Raw genomic sequence first — 13,256 nt, forward strand, 5'->3', positions numbered from 1 at the left:
CTGGGGCTCCGACATGGATGCAGTGTGGGCGCGCGGCTGAGTTGCTAGCACAGTAGCGCTAGAGCACGTGCACATGGCTCAGTTGCTGGCGTGGTGGCTCTAGGGCATGGGCACGTGGCTCGGGCAAGCTACATGGGCAGGCGATAGTGCGTGGTGGAGTGGCTATGAGGAAGCGGTGCGGCAGGCGGTGCTGGGGAGTAGAGCAGGGTGTGAGCATGGGCAGGCGACGAGCAGTGCGCGGCGGCGGTGGGCACGGGCTCACATGATGGCTGGGCGATGGTGGCGCGGGTGAGATTGCATGATGGAGGCGGCGCAGGATCATGATGGATGTGGGATTAGGTCAAACAGCGGTGCGGTTATATGGTGGCCCCCACGTGACGGATAAGGAAAGGAGAAAGAGTTCAGGATCCACACATTTTCTACTAAAGGGATGCTCCGGTGGCAATGATCAGACGCTGCCACCTAGAGTCCAGTCGACTATAGAGAGGTCCAAATCCCCTCAAGTCACGATCTGACGTGTCCGGTTACCCTTGACCGGACGCAGCCAGAGTCCTGTCGATCCTGACAATGCCTTCTTCGCTTGACCAAACGTAGGGACACCATCTGACCGAACATAGGAAGATCACTGTTTCAGCATCCGGTCACTCCTTTGCGCTTCTGTTCACCTCCTATGAATTGACTGGACGCTAGAATCTAGAGTTTGGTGCAGTGTCCGGTCGCCCTTTTTCAGCAAATCTTCAATGTTCCTTTGCGCTGCCTGTTCCCAATCAAGTCCCAACTTTAATAAGACCCAAATAAACACCAATTAGGACTGATGTGAGTGACCTCTCTCAAACCCTCAAAATTTTCAAAATATTTTGCCTTAGGCTATACTTCTTTTTAAGAAAATAGTCAATAAAAGGGTAATCAAAAGGAAACGACAAAACAACACACATGCATACGCAATGCAATGCTTGAAACTAATTCTAGTTGCTTATCAAGTTTGATCCAAGGTTAAGCTTCTTCACACGCTTTTCGACGGTTATCTCAACCATGTTAGACACGCCCTAAATGCATTACCAAGAATTAAACATGTTATATATTACAATGCAATGCAAGGGACAACACAAGCTCATTTTCTAGTGAAGTTACTAAAATCAAGCATATTGAGCTCATTCCTCAATCGACAAAATGTAGCCTCATCTAGCGGTTTAGTGAAGATATCTGCCAATTGATCCTCAGTCCTTACACCTTCTAGTGATATATCATTATTAACAACATGATCTCTAAGAAAGTGATGGCGGATATCTATGTGCTTGGTGCGAGAATGTTGAACCGGATTATTAGCAAGCTTTACCGCACTCTCATTGTCACACAAAAGATGTATCTTTTCTAGAACTACACCATAGTCTAGCAAAGTTTGCTTCATGTAAAGTATTTGTGCACAACAAGCACCCACGGTAATGTATTCTGCTTCCGCGGTGGACAAAGCCACACTATTTTGCTTCTTGGAGGACCAAGACACAAGTGATCTACCAATCAAATGGCACCCTCCGAATGTGCTTTTCTTATCAACTTTGCAACCGGCATAATCCAAATCAGAATAGACAACTAATTGAAATCTAGCTCCTTTGGGATACCAAAGACCAATACTTAGTGTGTGCTTAAGGTACCTAAGGATTCTTTTAATGGCTACCATGTGAGCTTCCTTAGGACTAGCTTGAAATCTAGCACACATACACACACTAAATATGATGTTAGGCCTAGATGTGGTTAAATATAATAAGCTACCAATCATAGAGCGGTAGAGAGTTTGATAAACCATTTTACCTCCCTCATCTAGGTCAAGATGTCCATTAGATGGCATTGGTGTCTTGATTGGCTTACATTCATCTATATTGAATCTCTTGAGAAGATCCTTGGTATACTTTTCTTGAGAGATGAAAATCCCTTCTCTCATTTGCTTGACTTAAAAACCAAGAAAGAATGTAAGCTCTCCAATTATTGACATCTCGAACTCTTTTGACATCAATTCACCAAACTCTTTGCAATAATCTTCATTTGATGATCCAAAGATGATATCATCAACATATACTTGGCAAAATGAAGATTTCTCCATCAAGCTTCTTGGTGAATAGTGCAGTGTCGACCTTCTCAATGGTGAAGCCCTTCTCAATAATGAAATCCTAAAGGCACTCATACCACGCTCTTGGGGCTTGCTTAAGCCCATATAGTGCCTTGGACAACCTATAAATATGATTAGGATATCTAGGGTCTTCAAATCCTGAAGGTTGATCAACATAGACTAGTTCATTTATGAAGCCATTTAAAAATGCACTTTTAACATCCATTTGATATAATTTTATTTCATGATGCGATGTATATGCAAGGAGTATACGAATGGCTTCAAGTCTTGCAACTAGTGCAAAGGTCTTTCCAAAATCCAACCCTTCAACTTGAGAGAACTCCTTTGCAACTAGTCTTGCCTTGTTCCTCACTACAATGCCTTGATTATCTTGCTTGTTGCGGAACATCCACTTTGTTCCAATGACTCTTGCACCTTGTGGTCGCTCTTCAAGAGTCCAAACTTCATTTTGAGTGAAGTTGTCCAACTCTTCATGCATGACATTTATCCAATCCAAATCTTGAAGAGCTTCTTCTATATTCTTAGGTTCAACACAAGAGACAAAAGAGTCATGTTCAATAAATAAAGCAAGTTTTTGAGATCGAGTCATTACACCCTTTGAAGGACTCCCTATGATGAGATCTTATGTATGAGCTTGTAGTAGAGGTGAATTTCTTCTATCAACCACTTGAGGGGGAGGTTGTGGAGCATCAACATCTTGAGCTTGTGCCACCATTTGATCATGAGAGACATGAGTATCTTCATTTCTACTCTCCCATCCTTATCACCATCTTGTGGCATATTTGATGAAGAAGGTGGATCAATCACTTGTACATCATCTTTAGGCTTGATATCTCTAACTAGAATGTTCTTCATAGCCTCCCTCAATGGTTCATCACCTACATCATCAAGATTCTCATGTGCTCATTGGGAGCCGTTAGATTCATCAAATTCCATATCATATGTTTCTTCAACCAAGCTGGTGGTATGATTAAATACTCTATATGCTTTGGACTTTGACAAGTAACCAACAAGAAAGCCGATATCACAACGTCTTTGAAACTTCCCTAGGTGTTGTCGCTTCTTGTAGATGTAGTATTTGCAACCAAACACCCAAAAGAATGAGACATCTGGCTTCTTCCCATTGAGCAACTCATAAGGTGTCTTGCTAAGAAACTTTTGAAGAAATAGGCAGTTGGATGCATAACATGCGGTGTTGATAGCTTCTGCCCATAGAGCTTCAGGTGTGTTGTACTCATCAAGCATTGTTCTTGAAAGAGTGATAAGTGTCCGGTTCTTTCTCTCTACTACACCATTTTGTTGAGGAGTGTATGTTGCGGAGACCTCATGCTTGATCCCAACTTCATCACAATAAGCTTCAATGTTTGTGTTGTCAAACTCTTTTCCATTATCACTCCTTATCTTCTTAAGCTTCACTTCAAACTCATTTTGTGCTCTCTTGGCAAACTTCTTAAAACATGATGCAACTTCAGTCTTGTCATGAAGGAAGAACACCCATGTATATCTAGAGTAGTCATCAACAATCACAAGACAATAAAGATTTCCTCCTAAACTCTTATAAGTTGTTGGTCCAAATAAGTCCATGTGAAGGAGCTCTAGCACTCTTGTTGTTGACATGAAAGCTTTTGTAGGATGAGTGTTTGCAACTTGCTTGCCGGCTTGACATGCACTACAAAGCTTATCCTTCTCAAATTTCACATCCTTCAACCCTCTCACCAATTCATTCTTCATAAGCTTCTTGAGTGAGCTAATCCCAATATGAGCAAGTCTTCTACGTCATAGCCACCCAAGTGATGTTTTGGTGAATAGGCATGTCTTCAAGTTAGCATCTTCGGAGGTAAAATCCACTAGATATTGGTTGTTGTATCTAAATCCCTTGAATATAACTTGATCATCTTTCTTAGATACAATCACTTCCTTCTCGGTAAACAAGCATTGAAAGTCAAGATCACACAATTGTCCAATGGATAGCAAGTTGAAACTTAAAGAAGCAATATATAGCACATTTGAGATTGAATGATCATTTGATATTACCACTTTGCCCAATCCTTTGACTTTGCAATTTGAATTATCACCAAATGTAATTCTTTCTTGGCCATCAACTTCTTCATCTAGTGAGGTGAACATATGAGGATCACCGGTCATATGTTGAGTGCAACCACTATCAATTACCTAATGACTTCCACCGGTCTTGTAGTTCACCTACACACAATAGATCAAGCTTGTTTAGGGACCCAAACTTGTTGAGGACCCTTAACTTTCTCAACAAGCGACTTTGCAACCCAAATTTTTTTAGGTCTATTCTTGTTGAGAGGTCCTAAGAATATGACTTTTATTTTCCCACTAGAGTCCTTTCTAAGCATGTAATGAGCATTGAAAGCAAAAGGTCTAGCAGGCTTGGACAAGGGTTGTGGTGGTGGAGTTTGACACTTATGGGCAAAGTGACCTTCTTGTCCATACTCAAAACACCTCTTTGGCTTTGGCTTTGACTTGTGTTGTTGTTGGTGTTGAACTTGAGCCTTCTTCTCTTGATGTGCCAAGTACCCAATACCACTTCTATCTATCTTCATGATGGTGTTCATGAGTAGTTCACTTTGAAGATGTTGACCTATTGTGAATTTGCTCAACCCAATCTTGAGATGTTCTTTTTCTAACTTGAGCTTCTTGTTCTCTTCTTTGAGCTCATCATGATTTTTCTCCTTCTTGAGTCTTTTGTTCTCTTCCTTAAGCTTCTCATTCTCACGAGCTAGATCACTCTCATGGTCAAGGTTCTCTATCACAATGGTGTTGGTGGTTGATAGCTTTTCAAAATCTTTCTTGAGCTTCTCATTCTCATCCTTGATCTTGACATACTCATCATAGTTATCAAACTCAACCACTTGTTTGCCTTTGCTACTAGAACCTTGCTCAATGCTCTCAATAATCAAATCATCACATGATGTAACTATATCAATCTTAATAACATGGTTAGTAGCATCATGTGGCTAGTGATAGCTCATGAGAAACAACAAGATTATCATGAGAAACAACAAGATTATCATAATTGATCTTGAGATTTGTATATTCTTCTTTTAGCATATTGTAGCTAGTGATGAGCTCATTATGTATCCCCTCAAGTTTATCATGTTTTTCTTTAAGCTCCTTCTTAGAAGATTTGAGCTCCTTGAGTTTGGATGACATAGCATCATTTGATTCTCTAAGCTCAACACTAGCTTTTTCCGCTATGTCATATTTAGCTAAAAGTGAATCATTCTTAAGTTCTTGCTTTTCATTTTTAGCTCTTGTCTTTCTAATGATTTTAGTATATTGATTGAGCAACTTGATAAGATCATCATAGGAAGGTGATTCAAATTCATCATCACTATCACTATCATCATCGCTAGTATGATCATTACCACTACTCTCATCATCACTTTGTACCTTTCATTCACCCTTGGTCATAAGGCATAGGTGTGTAGAGGATGATGGCGGTGGTGTCGGTGAAGATAGTGAAGAGTCAATCACAATAGCGGTCATATTCTCGTTCTCACTATCATCATTGGATGAGCAACTTGATGAATCAATATCTGTGAGCCAATCATCGACGATGTATGCCTTGCCATTTTTCTTCTTGTTATGGAACTCCTTCTTCTTGCCATCCTTCTTGTATGGCTTATTTTTCTTCTTTTCATCATCATCTTCATTACTTGAGTCGTCTTTCTTGCCCTTGTACTTCTTCTTGTATTTGTCTTTCTTTGGCTTGGGGCATTGATGTGCTAGATGACTAAGTTCTCCACAATTATAGCAATCCATCTCCGAGATTGGCTTCCTTCTATTGTTAGTGCAGAACTTCTTCTTCTTGCCATCAAATTTGACACCATTCTTGTTGAGCTTCTTAAGCATCTTGGCGGTTCTTCTCACCATGAGAGCAAGGCTTGCATCATTAATTTCATCATCACTTGAGCTCTCATATTCAATTCTTGCTTTTCCCTTCTCTTGACTAGCCTTGAATGCCAAGTCTTTCTTCTTGGTGGAAGAAGAGCCATCTTGTGGTGTGATGTGCATATACATCTCATGTGCATTGATCTTTCTCAATATTTGAGTTGGTGTAGCGGTGGAAAGATCACCTTGATGAAGCATGGTCACAATATGCCCATATTTGTCAATGGGGAGGACACTCAAGATCTTACTTACAATATTGGATGGTTGTATTTGTGTGAGTCCAAGCCCATTGACTTCCTCTTCAAGAACATTTAAGCGTGAGTATATTTCATTAGCACTTTCTTTTAGAAGCATCTCAAATGAATTAAGCTTTTTCATGACAAGATGATAGCGTTCCTCATGCTTACTCTTTGTTCCCTCATGGAGCGCACAAATATCCGACCATAGTGCATGGGCGTCCTTATGGTTCCGCACATGGTTAAACACATTTTTGCAAAGGCCTCTAAAGATGGTGTTTCGAGCCTTTGCATTCCATTTCTCATAATTGACTTCATCACCTTGAAGGTGTGTGGATCCTTAGGTTTTGGGAAACCTTAAGAGGCAGTTCTAAAAATTCCAACATCTAGAACTTCTAAGTAAGCCTCCATGTGGATTTTCCAATAAGGAAAATCATCTCCCTCAAAAATAGGAGGAGGTCTATCCCTGTGGGACATCTTTCTCTATGCGGTTAAGCCTAAATTCATGAGCACGAGGCTCTGATACCAATTGAAAGGATCAAGATGTCCAAGAGGGTGGGTGAATTGGGCTAATTCTAAAATTCTTTGCAATAATTAAACCCTACACTTAGTCCACTTCATCCCTTGTGCCTAGAATATGATTCTATTGATCTACCACATAAAAGTTTAGCACCCTAAGTTCAAATTCTACTCTAGCATGACAATTCTAAGAATGTAAAGACAAGAATGAATTGCTCAAATATAAATGCTTAAAGTAAAGAGATGAGAAGAAATGCGGTGATGTTTTGCCGAGGTATCGGAGAGTCGCCACTCCCCACTAGTCCTCATTGGAGCACCCGCGTAAGGGTGTAGATCCCCCTTAATCCGTGCAAGGACCAAGTGCTCTCTACGGGCTGATTCTTTGACACTCCATCATAGTGAATCGCCCACAACTGCTCACAACTTGAGTTGGGTCATCCACAAGCTCCGTCGGATGATCACCAAACTCCTGATCACCACCAAGCCATCTAGGTGATGGCGATCACCAAGAGTAACAAGCACTAACTCTCACTTGACCACAACAAGCCTAATGAGAAGGATGGATGCACACTTGCTACACTCCTTGCACTAATGAGGCCTTAATCTTGGATTCTCAAATCTTAATCACCTCACTAGGCTCTTGCTCTCCTTTGCACTCTCAAAGGTGTTTCTCAGCTGAACAAATGGGTAAGAGACCTCCCTTGAATGAATAGAGGAAGTATTTATACTCCCTCATTCAAAACGAGCTGTTAAGAGGTTGAGTCAGCACTCTGCGAGGTGACCGAATGCTCCGGTCAAGGTGACCGGACGCTCCGATCAGTTATCCCTATAATAGAGCCGTTCAGTTGTGACCAAACTCTAACCTGCGTCCGATCAGCACTGACCGGACACGTCCGGTCATGAAAACTGCTCTCTAGAATCTTTCTGATGTTGACCGGATGCTGGCACCCAGAGTCCAGTCACTTCGCTATTTAGCGTCCGGTTAGTAACTGAATCCTGACTAGCATCCAATCAGCACTGACTGGATGCGGCCGATCAGGAAACTCTCTCTGGAACCTCTCTAGAATTGACCGGACTCTAGCAGCCAGCGTCCGGTCACTTTTTACTCAGCGTCCGATCGCAACCAGACAGCTCTAGTTGATCAAATGAACTGACCGAACTCACCCTTCAGCGTTCGGTCACAACCAGACCAGCATCCGGTCAGTCATTTGACCCTCCATTCACTTTCAACTCAAAATTATATGTGAATAAAGTTTGCTCCAATTGATCTTAGGGCTACTCCTAAGTTACCTAGTGCTAGATTTGACAAGTGTGCACCACACCTAACCCACTAGACTCACCTAGGTCAAGCTACTAGTCCATACCCCTTTAATAGTATGGCCCAAGGAAAAACAAAGTCCTAAACTACTCTAAGTGTCTCTTCAACACCAAACGACACTTAGAACTAGTCTATCCTTAACCTTGTCGTCCATCCTTTGAAAACCGAAACGATTTCCATCGTAGGGGCATGACAACCATGATTGCCCAATCAATTGTCATTTCCATGACCTAACTTAATTGCATCTGCAAAACACATGTTAGTCATAGTAATCTCATATTGTCATTAATCACCGAAACACAACTAGGGGCCTAGATGCTTTCAAAGCTCACTCCCCAGAACTCCAACAGATCCCGCAAGAATGGATGTACCGGAAGTCCTAACCCATGTTAGAAGTAATCTTCAAACACAACAAGCTCGTCGGTGTGTGGCATTGGATAGGGCTCACCGTCGGTCGGACGCCATCTGGCGGTAACACGGTCAGGAAGAACGCCCGCCTCCACCATCTCGTTGAGCTTCGTCTCCCCCATGAGTGACGACACCCATTCCTTGTCACGACTCGCCCCGGCGGCCGCCTTCTTTGGGTTACCACCTCCCCTCTTCGGCGCCATCCCTCCGATTTGGATCGGAACTGGCCTTTTTCACAAGCTTTTTTGCCCTAGCGATAGAGCGCGTGTGAATGCGAATGGGGGAGCGTGAGGTTGAGGAGGAAGACGAAGTGGTGAAGTGGCAAAGGTGGGAGCGCGGAGTGCGACACAGTTATAAAGAAACCTACCCACTTTTTACATTCAAGGGTTTTTGGAAAACCGTACCATATTGATTTGTGCCCATCCGAATTCCCCAAAGCGGCATGGTGGGCCGTTACCTAGGCTTCCGTGCAACTGCGGCCCATATCGCCCATTCTTCGACGAAACTTGGTACTGCACACCGAATATTCGCCGACTTCTTCGCAATACCATCAAGGCTCAATAATTTCTACTGTACAGCCATTACTCCGGTTTTATCTCCATGATTTGAGTAATCGGTACTTCTTGATTTATTCGAGATTTTCATTTGTGGCTCAGGGACTACGTCATCATTATGACTCGGTTTCTCACCACACTAGGGATTTCTTCTGGTTTCTGTTGTTTTTGACCCTGGCACCACGTGACCACATCACCTACTGTCAGGCTCGGGGACTAAGTGGGCACACTTCACCTTGCGGTGAATATGCGCTTTTCATTTCAGGGCTCAGCACGTGGACTGGTTGCCTGCTCGGCTAGTTCTCTGCCTTTCTTCTACTTTCTGGACTCTGGCACCACGTGACCACGTCATCTACTGCCAGGCTCAGGGACTAAGTGGGCACACTTCACCTTATGGTGAATGTGTTTTCTTTAATCTGGAAGACTCCGTGCCTTCCGAAGTTGAAGAAGATTATCTTTCTTTCTCGTGGTCGGACTCTAAGTGGACACACTTGGTTCACAACGAAGAAATTTTCAATTTTGAACTTGAGCTCCTTACATTCTTATGGCAAGTCTTGCTTGGGATACTCTGTTTGGCGATGATTCACAACTGCTCGATAACTCATTAGAGTGGTCGGACTGTGAGTCTGACTGCACGGCTTTGTTACACCTGCTTGGACAAGTTCAAGACGGCGTTGCATAACGGATACAAGATGCTCGGGGACTAGCTGTGGGGGGTACGACCCCGGATACCAACGCCAGACTACATGGGTTGCGCTGCCAAGGGCACTCCAGCCCACAAGACGAAGACCTACGGTGCACGACACTGCTCAGCGTGTACCGCGAGGCATCAAGGGCGATATCCTGAAGATGCTACGAGATCTGTTAGGATACGTTCGATCTCATGATTCCTGTAATATGTTATATTACCGGTTATCTCCTAGATCTAACCGACTTATAACACTGCCCCTTAGACTCTATAAGGCGGGCAGTGACCCCTTAAAATACACGCAATATCATATGATAGCCAATACAAACCAACAAACCATATGAGTAGGGTATTATGTCATGCTGACGGCCCGAACTTGTCTAACTCTTGTGTCTCTGTTGTCTTCTTGTTCTAGATTACGCGCACCACTACCGATCAATCTACCTTCGTAGGTTATTCCTCGAAGGACTGCCGATGATATTCTATCGACATAGTCTTCTGTACATTTGGTTCCAAGTGTCGACGTGTCGTGCGAGGAAGATGCCTTCCATTACTTTACAGCCGTTTTCAGTTATTACGCGCGGTGCGGTTCAAGGGGACGGGAGAGGTGGGGAGAACTGGGAACGTACAAAATTACAATGCGATGCGATCTCCTCTCCTCATTGCTGGTTTTGTTACGAGGAAACAGATAAACCCCTTTTTGCAAACAGATAACAATTTCCTTTCACGTATTACCGGATGAATCGCAGAGATTTACGTACGGCATAGGGGACCCCCACGATCGACGGCCACGAACCCCCCCTGTGGTTGCTTCCTCAGGAGTCAGGACTCGACCTGGACCTGGACCACGGCCACCGGGCACAGAGCCAGCCCAGATCGAGATATCGTTCCCCCCTCTGCCGCCGCCGGCTAAAACCCCAATTCGATCTCCTTCCTCCTTCCCAATTCTCAACCTCCCTTCCCAGCCTATATATCCGCGGCGCCTCCCCATCGCCGCCTCCTCAGGTGCTACAAGATCTACCCAAACAAACCCTCGTTCTTTTCTAACCGTGCAACAACAGCTCGTCTCCAGCAGATCGATCCGATCCCCTCTCCTCCCGCGCCGTGTGAGATGGCGTGCTTCAGGGTCGCCGACGCGTCGGAGTACCTGGCCATCACCGGCTGGGGCATCGACGACGTGAAGCTGGCGAAGAAGGCGTGGGTGTTCGTGGGGCAGCAGTGCAAGAAGTTCGACATCACCCCCGTCAACTACGAGTTCGAGGTGCACGCCATGAGCTCGGAGAAGCTGCCCTTCGTCCTGCCCGCCGTCTTCACCATCGGGCCCAAGATCAGCGAGGACGGCAGCCACAGGGCGTCGCTGCTGCTCTACGCCAAGCTCATCGCGCCGCACGACAAGAACTCGTCCCACGTCCGCGAGCTCGTCAGGGGGGTCATCGAGGGCGAGACCCGCGTGCTGGCGGCCTCCATGACCATGGAGCAGATCTTCCAGGGCACCAAGTCGTTCAAGCAGGCGGTGTTCGAGAACGTGCAGCTGGAGCTCAACCAGTTCGGCCTCTACATCTACAACGCCAACGTCAAGCAGCTCGTCGACGTGCCGGGGCAGGAGTACTTCTCGTACCTGGGACAGAAGACGCAGCAGGGCGCCGTCAACCAGGCCAAGGTCGACGTCGCGGAGGCCAGGATGTTGGGCGCCGTCGGCGCCAAGGAGCGCGAGGGCACGACACTGCAGAAGGCGGCCGAGGTCGACGCGCAGACGAAGGTCTTCAGGGTGCGACAGGAGGCCATCGGGATCAAGGAACAGGCCAAGGTGGAGGCCGAGGTCAAGGTGTACGAGAACGAGAGGGAGGCCGTCGTCGCCGCAGCCAAGGCGGATCTCGCCACCAAGAAGGCAGCCTGGGACAGGCAGACCAAGGTGGCCGAGGTCGAGGCTTCCAAGGCCGTCGCCATCCGGGAGGCCGAGCTCCAGATGGAGGTGGAGCAGAAGAACGCACTGCGCCTCACAGAGAAACTGAAGGCGGAGGAGCTGAGCAAGGCCACGGTCCAGTACGACATGCAGGTACCGGCCATCTGTCCAATTTTCAGTTTCAGAGAACATGCATTGCGATTTTCGAATCTCAATACTAAGTTGTGATGGTTGCAGGTCCAAGACTCTAATGCGGCGCTCTACAGCCGGCAGAAGTCCGCGGAGGCCAAGCTGTACGAGCAGCAGAAGGCCGCGGAGGCCCGCAAGGCGCAGGCGGACGCGCAGTTCTTCGAGCAGAAGCTGGCCGAGGACGCCAAGCTGTACGCCAAGCAGAAGGAGGCGGAGTCGCTGGCCACGGTGGGCAAGGCGAAGGCGGACTACGTGGCGGCGATGCTGCAGGCGCTGGGAGGCAACTACCACGCGCTGCGGGACTACCTGATGATCGACGGCGGCCTGTACCAGGAGATGGCGCACATCAACGCCGGCGCCGTTAGCGGCATGCAGCCCAAGATCAGTATCTGGACCGGCGCGGACGGCGTGGGCGCGGGCGCGGGCGTCGGGGCCGGCGGCGCTGCGATGCAGCACGTTTCCGGGGTTTACAAGATGCTCCCGCCGCTGCTCTCGACGGTGCACGAGCAAACGGGGATGCTCCCGCCGGCGTGGATGGGCGCGCTGCCGCCCAAGGACGAGGCCAACTGAATCGGCTAGTACTGGTGCGCTACATGGCTGATGTGGCATTGGTTATCTTGTTAGCGTCTCTTGATTGGTCGTTTAGTAGTCGTTCGTGAAGGTTGGTTAGGGTTAAGTTCTTGATTGGTCGTTTCCGAGTCAGTTCATGAAGTTTGGTTGGGGTTAAGTGACATGACATATAGTTAGATGCCTCTAATGGGTGTTCTGTGAACTCAGTTTTTTTTTTATGGAAGTTCTGTGAACTCGGTTAATGCTGGTTGTGATATTGTCTCGTCTATATATTTCTGCTGGTGGTGCTACTAATTGGATTGCATCTTATTTCTCAGAATCTGTATATGTTCATGCTCCAAGCAAAACATTAATTAAGCTTGTGGTTGGGGTAAATGTGCTGTTTGTACTGATCAACACGCGGCGCTGTGCTGCTTTTGTGTGTTGCTGCGGCCAGCAACTGGCGCTGTGCTTTTTGTGTGTTGGTGTTGCTGGCTATGGCTTTTGCTGCTGGTGAGTTGCTGCTCTGTATCCGGGCTTGTGTCCCTGTGCCTCTCGTTCCTGGGCACACAGATGCTTGCTATGCCAGTGTATCCGGGCTAGGGTGTCGTTACTGTGCTGACTGCTTTTCACCGTCGTCCCATGGCCTTGCTTGCACCGTAAAAACCTCCTACGGGCACTCGGGCAGGCTAGCTAGGCACGTGAAAAGCGCTTGCATGGAACTGGTAACCTAGCTGCTAACTGGTGTGGAAAAAGCCTGCACTGTACCCGTAGCGCGGTAGCGAGTTTTTTTTTTTCATCAACAGCTACTGACTTTCAAACCAGTTAACCTTACACATATAGTTC

General features: G+C 46.2%; 1 protein-coding gene across 1 annotated transcript; it reads left to right on the plus strand.

The window, feature by feature from the left end:
• Positions 1 to 10,661: 10,661 nt before the first annotated feature.
• On the plus strand, positions 10,662 to 12,673 carry LOC136538943 (flotillin-like protein 2). Its single transcript, XM_066530865.1, has 2 exons — positions 10,662 to 11,825; positions 11,910 to 12,673. The coding sequence occupies exons 1-2, from the start codon at positions 10,881 to 10,883 to the stop codon at positions 12,429 to 12,431; spliced, it is 1,467 nt and encodes a 488-aa protein (XP_066386962.1). The 5' UTR covers positions 10,662 to 10,880; the 3' UTR covers positions 12,432 to 12,673.
• Positions 12,674 to 13,256: the final 583 nt, after the last annotated feature.

Source organism: Miscanthus floridulus, chromosome 2, assembly GCF_019320115.1.
Source record: "Miscanthus floridulus cultivar M001 chromosome 2, ASM1932011v1, whole genome shotgun sequence".
Classification (NCBI taxonomy): domain Eukaryota; kingdom Viridiplantae; phylum Streptophyta; class Magnoliopsida; order Poales; family Poaceae; genus Miscanthus; species Miscanthus floridulus.

Coding starts and splice junctions, on each gene's coding strand:
- LOC136538943 (XM_066530865.1), top strand. CDS start 10,881: ATGGCGTGCTTCAGGGTCGCCGACGCGTCGGAGTACCTGGCCATCACC. Junction 11,826..11,909: donor CGGTCCAGTACGACATGCAG/GTACCGGCCATC, acceptor TGATGGTTGCAG/GTCCAAGACTCTAATGCGGC.